The sequence below is a fragment of the Boleophthalmus pectinirostris genome, unplaced genomic scaffold (genome assembly GCF_026225935.1).
Source record: "Boleophthalmus pectinirostris isolate CB_2022bp ecotype Guang Dong unplaced genomic scaffold, ASM2622593v1 HiC_scaffold_23, whole genome shotgun sequence".
NCBI lineage: Eukaryota > Metazoa > Chordata > Actinopteri > Gobiiformes > Gobiidae > Boleophthalmus > Boleophthalmus pectinirostris.
The window spans coordinates 37,066,834-37,079,755 of record NW_026571207.1 but is presented as its reverse complement, the minus strand read 5'-3'; the positions used below and the strand labels follow the sequence as shown (position 1 = coordinate 37,079,755).

At 40.2% G+C, this 12,922-nt stretch overlaps 1 protein-coding gene across 1 annotated transcript; it reads left to right on the top strand.

Moving 5' to 3' along the window:
- The first annotated feature begins 3 nt into the window (after positions 1-3).
- Positions 4-12,781, top strand: LOC110155813 (thiosulfate sulfurtransferase/rhodanese-like domain-containing protein 2). The gene is made up of 9 exons (XM_020919985.2): positions 4-224; positions 4,559-4,842; positions 5,480-5,588; positions 6,563-6,682; positions 7,534-7,639; positions 8,053-8,168; positions 8,408-8,566; positions 9,554-9,692; positions 12,270-12,781. The coding sequence occupies exons 1-9, from the start codon at positions 84-86 to the stop codon at positions 12,476-12,478; spliced, it is 1,383 nt and encodes a 460-aa protein (XP_020775644.1). The 5' UTR covers positions 4-83; the 3' UTR covers positions 12,479-12,781.
- The last annotated feature ends 141 nt before the right edge of the window (positions 12,782-12,922 follow it).

The following is a 12,922-nucleotide window of genomic DNA, read 5'->3' as shown; positions in this document are numbered from 1 at the left end:
CTCTGCTCTGCGAGGTTCCGCCTTCTGCTCCGTGCACGCTCCAGCTCAGCTCATGTGGTTTTTATGCACATTTAAAAATAACCATGGCATCAGATGGAGTGTCCTGTTCAGAGTTTATAGATTTGGACATCGATCTAAATCCTCATCATGAACAAGAGACATGTAAACAAGAGAAACAACTGTGCGCGTCTCTGCGGAAACATTACAGCCTGTGCAGAAGAAAGGTGAGCTCAGCCATATGTATGTATTTAATATGATTTTATGGGAGACGACAGTGTTGGGAAGGTGACTTTTAAAATGTATTCCCCTACAGATTACAGATTACATACCCCAAAATGTAGTTTGTAACGTAATCCATTAAATTACTTAAAGTGAGTAACATAATCTGAATACTTTGGATTACTTGATATTGTCATGTATTTTAAAACTACATGAATGTACCAACCACATCCTGAAAATTCATGTTTGTTCAGTCGTTATTTGACCATATTAAAAATATTATTGATAGAGAAATGATTTTTATATGAAATCACTGCTGACTTCAATTATGTTCACCTACTGTTAGTGTCATATTGTATTAGTTTAGTCCTGGTTTAGACCTGGTTTTAGCCCTGGTTTAGTGCTGGTTTAGTCCTGGTTTAGTGCTGGTTTAGACCTAGTTTAGTCCTGGTTTAGTCCTGTCCTGGTTTTTTAGTGCTGGTTTAGTCCTGGTTTTAGTCCTGGTTTTAGTCCTGGTTTAGTGCTGGTTTAGACCTAGTTTAGTCCTGGTTTAGTCTGGTTTAGTGCTGGTTTAGACCTAGTTTAGTCCTGGTTTAGTCCTGGGTTTAGTCCTGGTTTAGTTCTTGTTTTAGTGCTGGTTTAGTCCTGGTTTTAGTCCTGGTTTTAGTCCTGGTTTAGGCCTGGTTTAGTCCTGGTTTAGTCCTGGTTTAGTCCAAGATATGAAAACAGGAAAATACTGCCGTGTAATCCATTTATTTCAACAAAGTAACTGTAATCCAATTACCACTCATTGAAACACTAACTGTAACTGAATACAGTTACTCATAATTTGTACTCTGATTACGTAACTCTGGTACATGTAATCTGTTACTCGATGGGGTCAAATCTCATGGATCTATTAAAATAACTGTCAAATCTGGACTAAATCTTAATACAGGACAGTAGTTTATACTAAGATGTTCTGGAAGTCATGCTCTGTGCTTTAGGTAGGATAGTTAGTTCTATCTAAACTATAATTATTTTGTGAATGAAATGCCTCATCATCAGAGCTGCCAAAAATTTGACTTAAGTAAGAGTAAAGTTAGACTTAGACTTGGACAAACTTTATTGATCCACAAGGGAAATTATTTGGACACAGTAGATCATACATCACAATATAATAAAGAGTAAAAAAAAATGTAATGGTTATAATAAATTCTAAATAAGTAGCAAAAAAGAAGATAGGTGTCAAATAAAACATTATAATATAAATATATATGTATAAGTTATAGTAAAACAGAAGACATAATCTACAGTCCCTGACAAAAGTCTTGTCTCTTATCCATTTTGTAGAAACAAAAGCTTATAACTTGACTTTAAATTAATCGATTGGTTTTAGAAATGTCTCATATGAAGCTAAAACCCTCCCAAATTATGCTCAATATGCTAAAAAAAATTTAGCTTCACTTAAAAAAGATCGATCATTTAATGAACACAGAAAGGTCAGATTTTGGCAAGACAAAAGTCTTGTGGCCTTGTCATATGATGCACCCAATCCTAGATTACAGCCTCACCTGTGACCAGTTACTGATCAATCAGTTAGTGGGTGTGTATAAAAAGAAGCCCAGCACACCAGACCTTCACATCAACTGCAACTTGACCTCTGACAACATGCCTAAGATCCACCCTGAGACCAGAGCTTTAATTATCAAGAGGCTGAAGACCAGATCCACTGCTGAGGTGGTGACACCTTCAATGTGTCTCAGCGTCAAGTACAAAGAATAAGAAAAAGATCTGAAATGACTGGAGATGTTTTTGACAAGCCCAGGTCCAGCAGACGCCGCAAGACAACTGCTCGGGAGGACCGTTTGTTGATTCGAAAATCCAAGGCCAGCCCCTTTTCCACTGCAGCAGACTCCACCAGGCCTGGTCACCTCAAGTCCCTGTGTCAACCACAACAGTTTGTAGAATTCTGTCTCGAAATGGCCTCCATGGTCGAATCAGTGCACAGAAACCAGCACTAAACAAAAGGCAATTAAAAAAACATGTGGCATTTGCCAAGGCCCACAGCCTGTTAAAAGGATGGACACTGGAAAAGTGGCAGAAGGTGGATTTCTCAGATGAATCCTCGGTTGAATTACATCACAGCCGCCGCAAATATTGCAGGAGACCTACTGGAGCCGCATGGATCCAAGATTCACCCAGAAAACAGTTAAGTTTGGTGGCAGAAAAATAATGGCCTGGCGTTACATCCAGTATGGGGCTGTGCGAGACATTTGCAGGGTGGAAGGCAAATATCAATAACCTAAAATATCAAGAAGTATTAGCTCCTCTTACATTCCCAACCATAAAAGGGGTCAAATTTTGCAGCAGGATGGTGCTCCATCGCATACTTCTATCTCTACATCAAAGTTTCTCAAGGCGAAGAAGATCAAGGTGCTCCAGGACTGGCCAGCCCAGTCACCAGACATGAACATCATTGAGCATGTCTGGAGTAGAATGAAAGAGGAAGCATGGAAGACAAAACCAAAGAATCTTGATGAACTCTGGGAGGCATGTAAGACGCTTTCTTTGCTATTCCTGATGACTTCATCAACAAATTGTATGAATCATTGTTGAACCGCATGGATGCGTCCTTCAAGCTCATGGACGTCATACAAGATATTAAATCTGGATCTCACAGCACCACTACTTCATTCACTGATGTTATGCAACATATTTTTGTATTTGAAGTAAATTATTTGTTCAATTTTCTATAGGCGACAAAACTTTTGTCTTGCCAAAATCTGACCTTTCTGTGTTCATTAAATGATCAATCTTTCTTCAGTGAAGCAAATTTATTTTAGTTTATTGAGCATAATTTGGGAGGGTTTTAGCTTCATATGAGACATTTCTAAAACCAATCATTTAAAGTCAAGTTATAAGCTTTTGTTTCTACAAAATGGAGAAGCGACAAGACTTTTGTCAGGGACTGTATTATTATTATTATTATTATTAATAAAATCACAGCTTTATACACGAGGTCACAGGAAGACAGTGCGACAATGATAAGATGACTGACAGGATACAGGGTTATCTGTTACATAAGGGTGAGTTGTTGTACAGTTGTAGGGAATATTATCTGTCCATCTATAGCAGGGGTGTAAAACATACGGCCCGGGCCAGATCCAGCCCTCCAAGACCTTTAATCTGGCCCTCGGCCTATTTTTCTACTAAAATATTTTAATTATATTTTAAAACCTGAAGACAGAATTTGCAATTTTTCGCACACCATTCACAGTCAAAACCTCTGATGTGTCCGCAGACATACAACTAGAAATAACAGATTTACAGTTACTACCTTTGTGTGCAGGTTTTCTCAGTAATGAACATTAATAAAACAAAGCTGCGCTCGAAGCTGAACACACAAACACTTGAATGACATTCTGAAGATAACAGCTACTCAGGACATGGTGCCTGATACTGATGCACTAAAAGGCTAAACGATGCCAAGTTTCAGGAACAAAAAGAAAGCACTACTGACTAAATTCTGTGAAATGCATACAAGTTCATGTTAAAACACTGTGTTGAAATTGCATTTTTCTTAAAGTTTCAGGTTGTTCATAATATTATAATATTTTGTAAAAGAAAGAGTTCATCAATTAAAAAAGATTTCTGTAATAGATTTGAGTTTCTCTTTGTTCTCTTTATTATTATTTCTGGGGTATATATGCCATGAGTTTTCTGATCTGGCCCTTTTGGGATCAAAGTAGGTTGGACACAGCCCCCAGACCAAATTGAGTTTGACACCCCTGCTCTATAGTCTGTTGCAGTGGATGAGCTGGAGTGTCCATGATGGAGAGCAGTTTGTCCAGTGTCCTCCTGTCCCTTACTGTGACAAATGTCTCCAGCTCATCACTGAACATTAATTCAAAGTAATATTACTCTTGTAGCAGTACAAACAAATTACTCGAATGAGAGTAAAAAAGTATTTGGGAAAGTTAATACTCAAGTAGGAGTAAAGAGTAACTGTCTGGACTTAACAGTTGATTTTTAATTTGAAGTTTAATGCAATTAAAATAAAATAAAATATTGAATAATACTCAAAATCTGGTATTTTTTGGAAGAGGAAACAGTGCAGTGCAAGAAACATAAATGTTCAAATTATTTCATATAGTCAACATAAAGCTTGTGTCACTTGTAGACTTACAGTGAAAATTAAAGTATGCAGCTAGAAAAGTATAATTTGTTCAAAAAGTTACTCAAGTAAATGTAACTGAGTACACAGTATACTGATACTGAGGACATATTGTTTTGAGCACACATTAAGTCCAGTTAGGTTTTCTCAGGGTTTTTCTCCTTCTTATTTGTCATTCTGTAGTCTTTTGCTGCATTTGTGGCCTCCAAGAAGTCTGAATGCAGTGAGTGCTGGAGCTGCTGTGGTCACACCTTCACTGAGCACTCTGCCATTCACAAACATGTGGCCCGGAGCCATCAGGCCGAGGTGGAGCAGAACGCCCTCACAGCCTTTGAGAAGGTCCAGACAGAGGAACGGGAAGCACAGCCAGACCCACAGCAATCTGACCTACGACCGGGGCTGGAGAACATGGACATCTCCTCATGGATCCCTGACACCAGCCACCTGTCTGAGGAGCAGCTCACACAGTAATACAGCTTACACACTGTAGCATCAGAGTTTTCTGAGAGGAGCAACCAACTAAGCCGCTGAAAAACAAAAACAAAAAAACCCAAACAAACAAGCGATTCAAGCCCCACAACAGAAGCCCCAAATAAAAGCAACTAGTTGTAGTCGGACTAAACACCTGACGCTGAGAGGAAGGGCAGGGTCTGGAAGACTGAATGGGAGAGTGAGGGGGGTGGAGGGGCAGGTGTATGGACATATGAGGAACAGTGTGATTGATCTAACAGGTATCCACACTTCACCTGTCTGCATCAGGGCAGTCTCCTGTGTGATGTCACATAGTACTTGAAAGCTACAAATGTACCTAGTTTACATTTTAATAGCATTACTCAGTATTCATAGTTATTGTCATAAACGGCTTATGGTCATTACGCAGTCTAATAATATGAAACAGTTGAAAAAAAAAAGATAAAAATAACCTTATGACAAAGTGCCATTTAGAAACAAACACAAAAGAAATCTAACCTGTGACTCTCAAAGTGTTGAATTTGACCTTGTGGAAAATAAACGCTCACATTTATCATGCTGTTATTACCGTGCCAATGCCCTACATGAGATGTAGTGATCGTGACTGATCCTCTCCTGTACCCTGTGTCCCAGAGCCCCTGGCAGAGTGCTGCTGTATTACTGTTACTGTGATGTGTCTGAGCCTCATGTGCTCTGTGCCTGGCAGAGAGCGCTCTGTGAGAAACTCCACCTCACGGGGAAGGTGAGTCCTCCCTCCTCCGCTCACTCCATCTAACAGAAAATACATTTTAATGTAGGGATTCAGTGTTCTGTTACTACAGTAAATACTAGTAAATAGTCAGTAATCTTCCCATCACTTCCCGTGCATCCATTAAATGACTAAAAGGGAGAGGTGTGTTCTCTAGATGATTAGCATCTTGCATAAAAATAACTATGTATACAGGAAAGGAATAGCAAACAGCATCTTTAAATGTTAAACTGTCCAGTCACTCCAAACGCTCCACCTAATTCATTACATTCATCTGTTGTGTTCTAAATCCTTATAATCATTATAAAATTTGCCTAATACAAAAGTTGGTCATCCAAGAAGACACTATCAACCGATTAATCGACTAAAGGACTAAAGATATAAGCTGGCTAATGAGGCTGATATGTGTAACACCATCAGCTCCAAGCTGAGTCAAAGTCGAGAAAGCAAACTGTACTTAAATTCAGTTTAGAGAAAAGCACAAACAAGTGCTTCTCTCTTTACTGTAGATCTGTTAGTGTTGCCATGTTTGTTTTGATTTATTTGAGAGCTTCACCTTTGGCTCTGCCCCAAATCACAAAGCACAGTGCTGCAATGTGATGGGTGTGAACCACTTGTGACCCGGGCCGTATTACATCAGTGGGACTCAGTCCAGATGGATTCTCTGGAGAAGGTGGACTCACAAATATCATGAGAGTTCATCTTTCTGAGTAATGTTAGACTAAAGGACTGCAGTCCTACGGATGACCCCTGCCCCAGTGGGAGTCTCACTTTTCCCTGTGTGTAGAAAGTCTATTCTAACAGAGTGACTGTGTGTGTGTGTGTGTGTGATGTGTGTGTGATGTGTGTGTGATGTGTGTGTGGTGTGTGTGTGGTGTGTGTGTGATGTGTGTGTGATGTGTGTGATGTGTGTGTGTGATGTGTGTGTGGTGTGTGTGTGGTGTGTGTGTGGTGTGTGTGTGTTGTAGGTGAGGGTGGCCTCAGAGGGCATCAATGGCACTGTTGGAGGCACCTTTGCTGCTACAGAGCTCTACATCCAGAGCATGTGCTCCAACCCCATCCTCAACATGCACAGGGACGACTTTAAGGTGAGGCCTCAGCACCGGCACTTATGATGTCATGAAGTGGCGGTTTTCCTTTTCCTTTTACCTTTAGTTCAGTAGAGGCAATCCCAGGGCTGACGTTATCCAACTGATTCTAGTAAAGGTGTATGGATTTTAAAAACACAGTGGAGAACTTCTTGTATTACCACATGACATCACAAGGTGTTGTTTTCTGTGTGAGAGAAGAACGTAGCTTAAATATGCAGGGTTTGTGTGTGAAACAAAACACAACTCCAGGTCTGTCTTTGATGAGGAAATGACTTTATAACAGAGATCAGAGTGTCATATGGGCCCTTTAAGCTGAGGCCTCAGAATTCACCAGGACCACTTTAAGGTCCATGAGGGACAGTCTGGATGTGTGTGTCACTTTAGTCTGATGACAGGTCCATCCTGGAGGAGTTGTGCTGCCTGTGCTGCTGCTGCAGGTCCATCTCTCTGTTTATTTCACCAACTGAAATTCTAACCACCCGTCAGCTACACAATTCTACTTAAAAAAAAGCACTAAGCAACTTTTCTGATGGTGCTTGTCTCCATGGAGTAGCTTTTGTATTGCCTAGAAAGTACCACAGTTTGGCATTAAATGCATCTATTGCAATCAGTTTGAGTTAAAATACTGTGGGGGGATTGCATCTCCACAGGTCTGACCTCTAACTTGGCCTTAAGGTGCTGTCTGCTTATTTCTACAGAGCTAAACATGTTTAAATTCATACTGTGGACTATTGAAGACAGAGCAGGAGGTGGACCATCAGAAAAAGTTACACAGTGCGTCTTTAAAATGCGTTCCTTTATTTGATGTAAATGTACAGTAAAGCGACTTAACAGTGTTGTTCCCGCAGACGAGTGCAGGAGGAGCAGAGTGCTTCACAGAGCTGAGGGTGGGGGTCTACAGAGAGATCGTGCCCATGGGGGTGGACCCTCAGCTGGTGTCTTACCGCTTGGCAGGTGCATCAACATTTTATGCTTTTGAAATGCAAAGAATCTTCCAAATACTACTACTACTACTACTACTACTACTACTACTACTACTACTACTACTACTACTACTACTACTACTCAAAAACGCTTAACAAACAAATAAAAGTGACTGAGAAAACGGGGTAATCATGGGGGAATACCACTTTGAACAGGTGAGTTTTTAGTGGTGATTTGAAGTGCTGCAGTGAGTCTGAGTTCCTGATGGATTGTGGGAGGTAGTTACAGAGGGAGGGGACAGTCTTTTAGTCTTTTCACTGAACGTTAAACTCATCTAATGCATTGGAGCATATCTGTTAGATTAACATTATATTGTCTGAATATTGTTTTCAGAACACCTGAAAAATACTGAAAAACTGTAATCCCTCCTTGTGTGTGATCAGGGACTCACCTGGAGCCAGAGGACTTCCACAGGGAGGTGGAGGCGCTGCTGGCCAAAGACAGTACACACAGAGACACCATTCTCCTCGACTGCCGCAACTTCTACGAGAGTAAAATTGTGTGTTTTTATGTTTGTTTACATTTTCAAAGAGACAATGTACTCATTTGCATTGATTTTCTATATCATACTCAATAACTCCCCAAACGAAGAGCAGCAAAGTGCTGTTTTGTTATTATATTTCAAATATAAACAGCAAAAAAATATTTCCAACTTCCTTAAAGGTAACACTATGTATGATCTGCCCTTTGTGTTTTGTGTGTGTGTGTGTGTGTGTGTGTGTCCTCTGACTGCTGCAGGGACAGTTCACTCAGTGCCTGGCCCCAAACATCCGGAAGTTCAGTTACTTCCCCGACTATGTGGAGCAAAACCTGGATGTGTTCAGAGGGAAGCGTGTGCTCATGTACTGCACCGGGGGCATCCGCTGTGAGCGCGCCTCCGCCTACCTCAGGTCAAAGGTCAGGATGTTTGTTTACAAATGTTCATACGGAAGCTTTAAAAACCCTGTAACCAATGTTTCCAGTGTGTCTTATACTCACCTCTTAAGTCTGCTACAGTCTTTCAGATTACTAAAATATTTTATTGTACACTAATCAGGAATTTCACATTAGCATACTAGTTGTTAGCTTTACCATGACAACAGAACTCTGTTCTAGTCTCTGATAATTGTGAAAAGTGCTTACAAACTCTACCTTACAAAATGCATAAAGTAAATGAGGAATAATATTTTAAGACAGTAAAAATCTGGTACAGTGCCTTTAACTTTCTCAGAGGATTCCCATTTCAGTTAACTAACTACAAGAATAAAAAACCAAACAAAAAACACCTCACTTGTTCAGGTAGATGTGGCATCCTTGAACACAGCTGCAAATCTGCACTTACAGCTTCTCCAAAACCCCATGACACATTTCAGAGTTATATCCATGTTTTACTATTCAGCATGTGTATGTGGCCAAACCTCTTTGTCAAAGCCTCATTTCGTCACATCTCACAAGCTAAGCCCAGCTGGGCCTGGTCCCATCTTGGATGGAAGACCACTGGGAATTCCAGGTGCCGCAGTGAGATAGTGGCAAAAATTATCATTGTGTCCTTAGGCAAGACACTTCACCCACATTGCTTAGTGTGAATGTGGTGTGTGTTGGTGATCGAATAGGCCAATAGTGCTCACTGACAGCCTCACTTCCATCAGTCTGCCTCAGGGCAGCTGTGGCTACAACAGAAGCTTACCACCCCTGAGTGTAGAGTGAATGAAATCGTAACGTGATTTTGAGCATCTGGAAAAGCTATTTAATACTAATGGATTAGTTTTATTATATTGTATATTATATCGAAAAGGGCATTTTTAAAATATTGAACTTGTACTCACTGTGGTCTGTGCCCTGTGTCCTGTGCCCTGTCCCCTGTGCCCTGCCCTGTCCCCTGTGCCCTGTCCCCTGTGCCCTCAGGAGGTGTGTAAGGAGGTGCTGCAGCTCAGAGGAGGCATCCACAGATATCTGGAGCACTTTCCTCAGGGACATTATCGAGGCAAACTGTTTGTGTTTGACGAGCGATACGCCATCTCTTCCAACGATGACGTCATCTCAGGTCAGAAACACATCTCAAACCTCTGTCTGTGGACGGTCCTGTGCACATGTTTTAGATGAGGGAATATACAGTCGAGAAAATCAAACATTCCTTGTTAAATATACACTACCGTTCAAAAGTTTGGGGTCACCCACACAATTTTGTGTTTTCCATGAAAAGTCACACTTATATACCACCATGAGTTGTAAAATTAATAGAACATATAGACAAGACATTGACAAGGTTAGAAATAATGATTTCTATTTGAAATAATATTTTTTTCCTTCAAACTTTGCTTTCGTCAAAGAATCCTCCATTTGCAGCAATTACAGCATTGCAGACCTTTGACATTCTAGCTGTTCATTTGTTGAGGTAATCAGGAGAAATTTCACCCCACACTTCTAGAACACCGTCCCACAAGTTGGATTGGCAGGATGGGCACTTCTTGCGTCCGTACGTACGGTCAAGCTGCTCCCACATCAGCTCAATGGGGTTTAGATCTGGTGACTACGACTAAATAGTTCTTGTACAATTTGGAAGTGGGCTTTGGGTTATTGTCCTGTTGTAGGATGAAATTGGCTGGTTTCACATGAAAGTTCTTCTTTTTCTGGCCATTTTGAGCGTTTAATTGACCCCACAAATGTGATGCTCCAGATACTCAACCTGCTCAAAGGAAGGTCAGTTTTATAGCTTCTCTAACCAGCTAAACTGTTTTCAGCTGTTCTAACATGATTGTACAAGGGTTTTCTAATCATCCTTTACCCTTCTAACACAATGAGTAAACACATTGTACCATTAAAACACTGGAGTGACAGTTGGTGGAAATGGGCCTCTATACACCTGTGTAGATATTGCCCCAAAAAACAGATATTTGCTGCTAGAATAGTCATTTACCACATTAGCAATGTATAGAGTGTATTTCTGATTAGTTTAACATTATCTTCATTGAAAAAAACAGTGCTTTTCTTTCAAAAATAAGGAAATTTCACGATAGTGTATCAAATCAAGTTTTTCCATTTAATTATTTTATACCGATCCAAGGCAAATATATTTGATTTTATGTCTATCTGTTTAAAGATGTAGTACAGGGGTGGCCAACTAGTAGAAGACTAAGAGCCACTTTTTTTTCTGTGTTACTGCAAAGAGCCACATCATACACATTGGTACACATGAACATCATCCCATTTCTTAATCATGTATGCACGCACACGCACGCACACACAGACCTATGCTCAGCCAGATTTAATGAAAATAACCACACCAACATGATAATATTAGTTGTTTTTCAACAGTTAACATTGCGTGCCATCTAGCCGTAGGTGGAATGAATGGTAACGCCAGCCAAGCATATTTGACGCATGTTATGTGAAAGCTCCTGAAGAGCCGCATGAAACTAGTTAAAGAGCCGCGGGTTGGCCAGGCCAGATGTAGTACATACTTGGCCTAGACCCTGCCCCCTAGTGGTACAGGTAAATATAGGTCACTGAGCCCAAAGGTAAATAAACAAGTATGACCTCAATGTAAGTGCACAGAACAGGTTAGACCATATTTAAAGGGCTCATATGACACTGTTTTCTGATCTGTGTTATAATGTTGTTTCTTCATGATCCACTCCACACACCTTCACTAGAATCATTTGGATAATGTCAGCCAATCTCAACTGAGCTAAAGATAAAAGGAGCCGTTAACAGAGCATTTTGGCCATTGGAGGTGTAGACAGACTAATAATAAAGTGTAACTCAAACATGCGTGAATGAAACAAAACATAACTCCAGGTATATTTTTGATCAGGTAACATTATAACATGACTTAAAGCTCACAAGAGTCAATTTTGCATAATATAGAACCTTTAATAAATTGTATTCATATTATCAGAAACCCTTTTAATGTGTAACTCCTTGACATTACATTAATATCTTGCATTTTATTATACTTTAAAAGATTGTCCTATTGATGTACAGTGAACTTAAGTGTCTTGATTGGCGCCTCTAGTAAAAATGTTATCATTAAAGAAGACGTATTGTGCTTGTGTCTGTTCTATAGTTATAATCTGTGACCCCTGTGGATCATTCTGTTAGAATTAAGATATTTTAAGTCACAATATTAATGTAAAACAACTTAATAAAAGAAACAATTTCACTGACTTCCACGTTAGAAAACTGTGGTGTGCAATGGGAGCTGATATTGTCACAACAAAGCGCCGCATGCTGTGGGCCCCGCCTATAGATAGCTGCACATCACCAAAATGACTACACAACGCTGTCGAATCCTACATGTATCACAGTTTAAGAAAATAAAATTGGAGAACAGTACGTCACAGTGGTCGTGTACTGGTTGCGGTGAAAATGGGGGTTGGTCGGCAAAATGGCATCTTGAAAATAAGCGATTAAAAATGACTCAAACATGCACAAATCATTCCAAGTACAACCTTGAAAGAGTAAATGAAGTCGATTTTGCAGAATAGGTCTGCTTAAAAAGAAAAAAAAAATCACAGTTTATTGTAGCTTTGATTCATGTGATCTGACTGGATACACATTCACTGTGCAAGTCAAACTGTGTCATTCTGCACTAACATACAGTGTGTGTGCCTCTGTTCAGACTGCAGGTACTGCGGCGCCCCCTGGGACCAGTACGAGCTGTGTTCCACCGTGTCGTGCCGTCAGCTGGTGCTGTCCTGCCCCACGTGCAGAGGGGAGGGGCGGACTGCCTGCTGCCCCACCTGCCAGAGCAAAGACCCCGTCCCACACAATAACAGGGAGGAGTGTGAGTGCACCACGGGACGCCCCAGGATCCCTCTGGAGATATGAGACTGTCTGCTGCTCTGTTTTTATTCCTTAATGTTTTTTTTTTTCTTTTTTTTAATGCTGTCTTGGTCAGGTTAGCAATCTAATGTACCTTGATTTCTGATGTTTAAGTGCAAATATCAGGTTAGATGACTGATTTCACAAAAATATAATTACATGATTATATTATAAATTATAACATTTTTTTTTACAAAAAATCATTGATGTAATCTCATAACTGTTATGTGGCAACCATACTGCATACAATGACCAAAACTTGCACAATAAATTGTACCTTTATTTTGTTAAATGAAGGCTTAAACTGTCAGAAAACATGTCCCTTGTGTATATATTCTATACAAAGAAGAGGTGGTTTTATAGTGCATACGATACACAAAGAGCAGTTGCCAGAACCTTATCCTGCAGACAGAGGACACATCCAGGTTTTTCTTATTCTCTGTATATGAA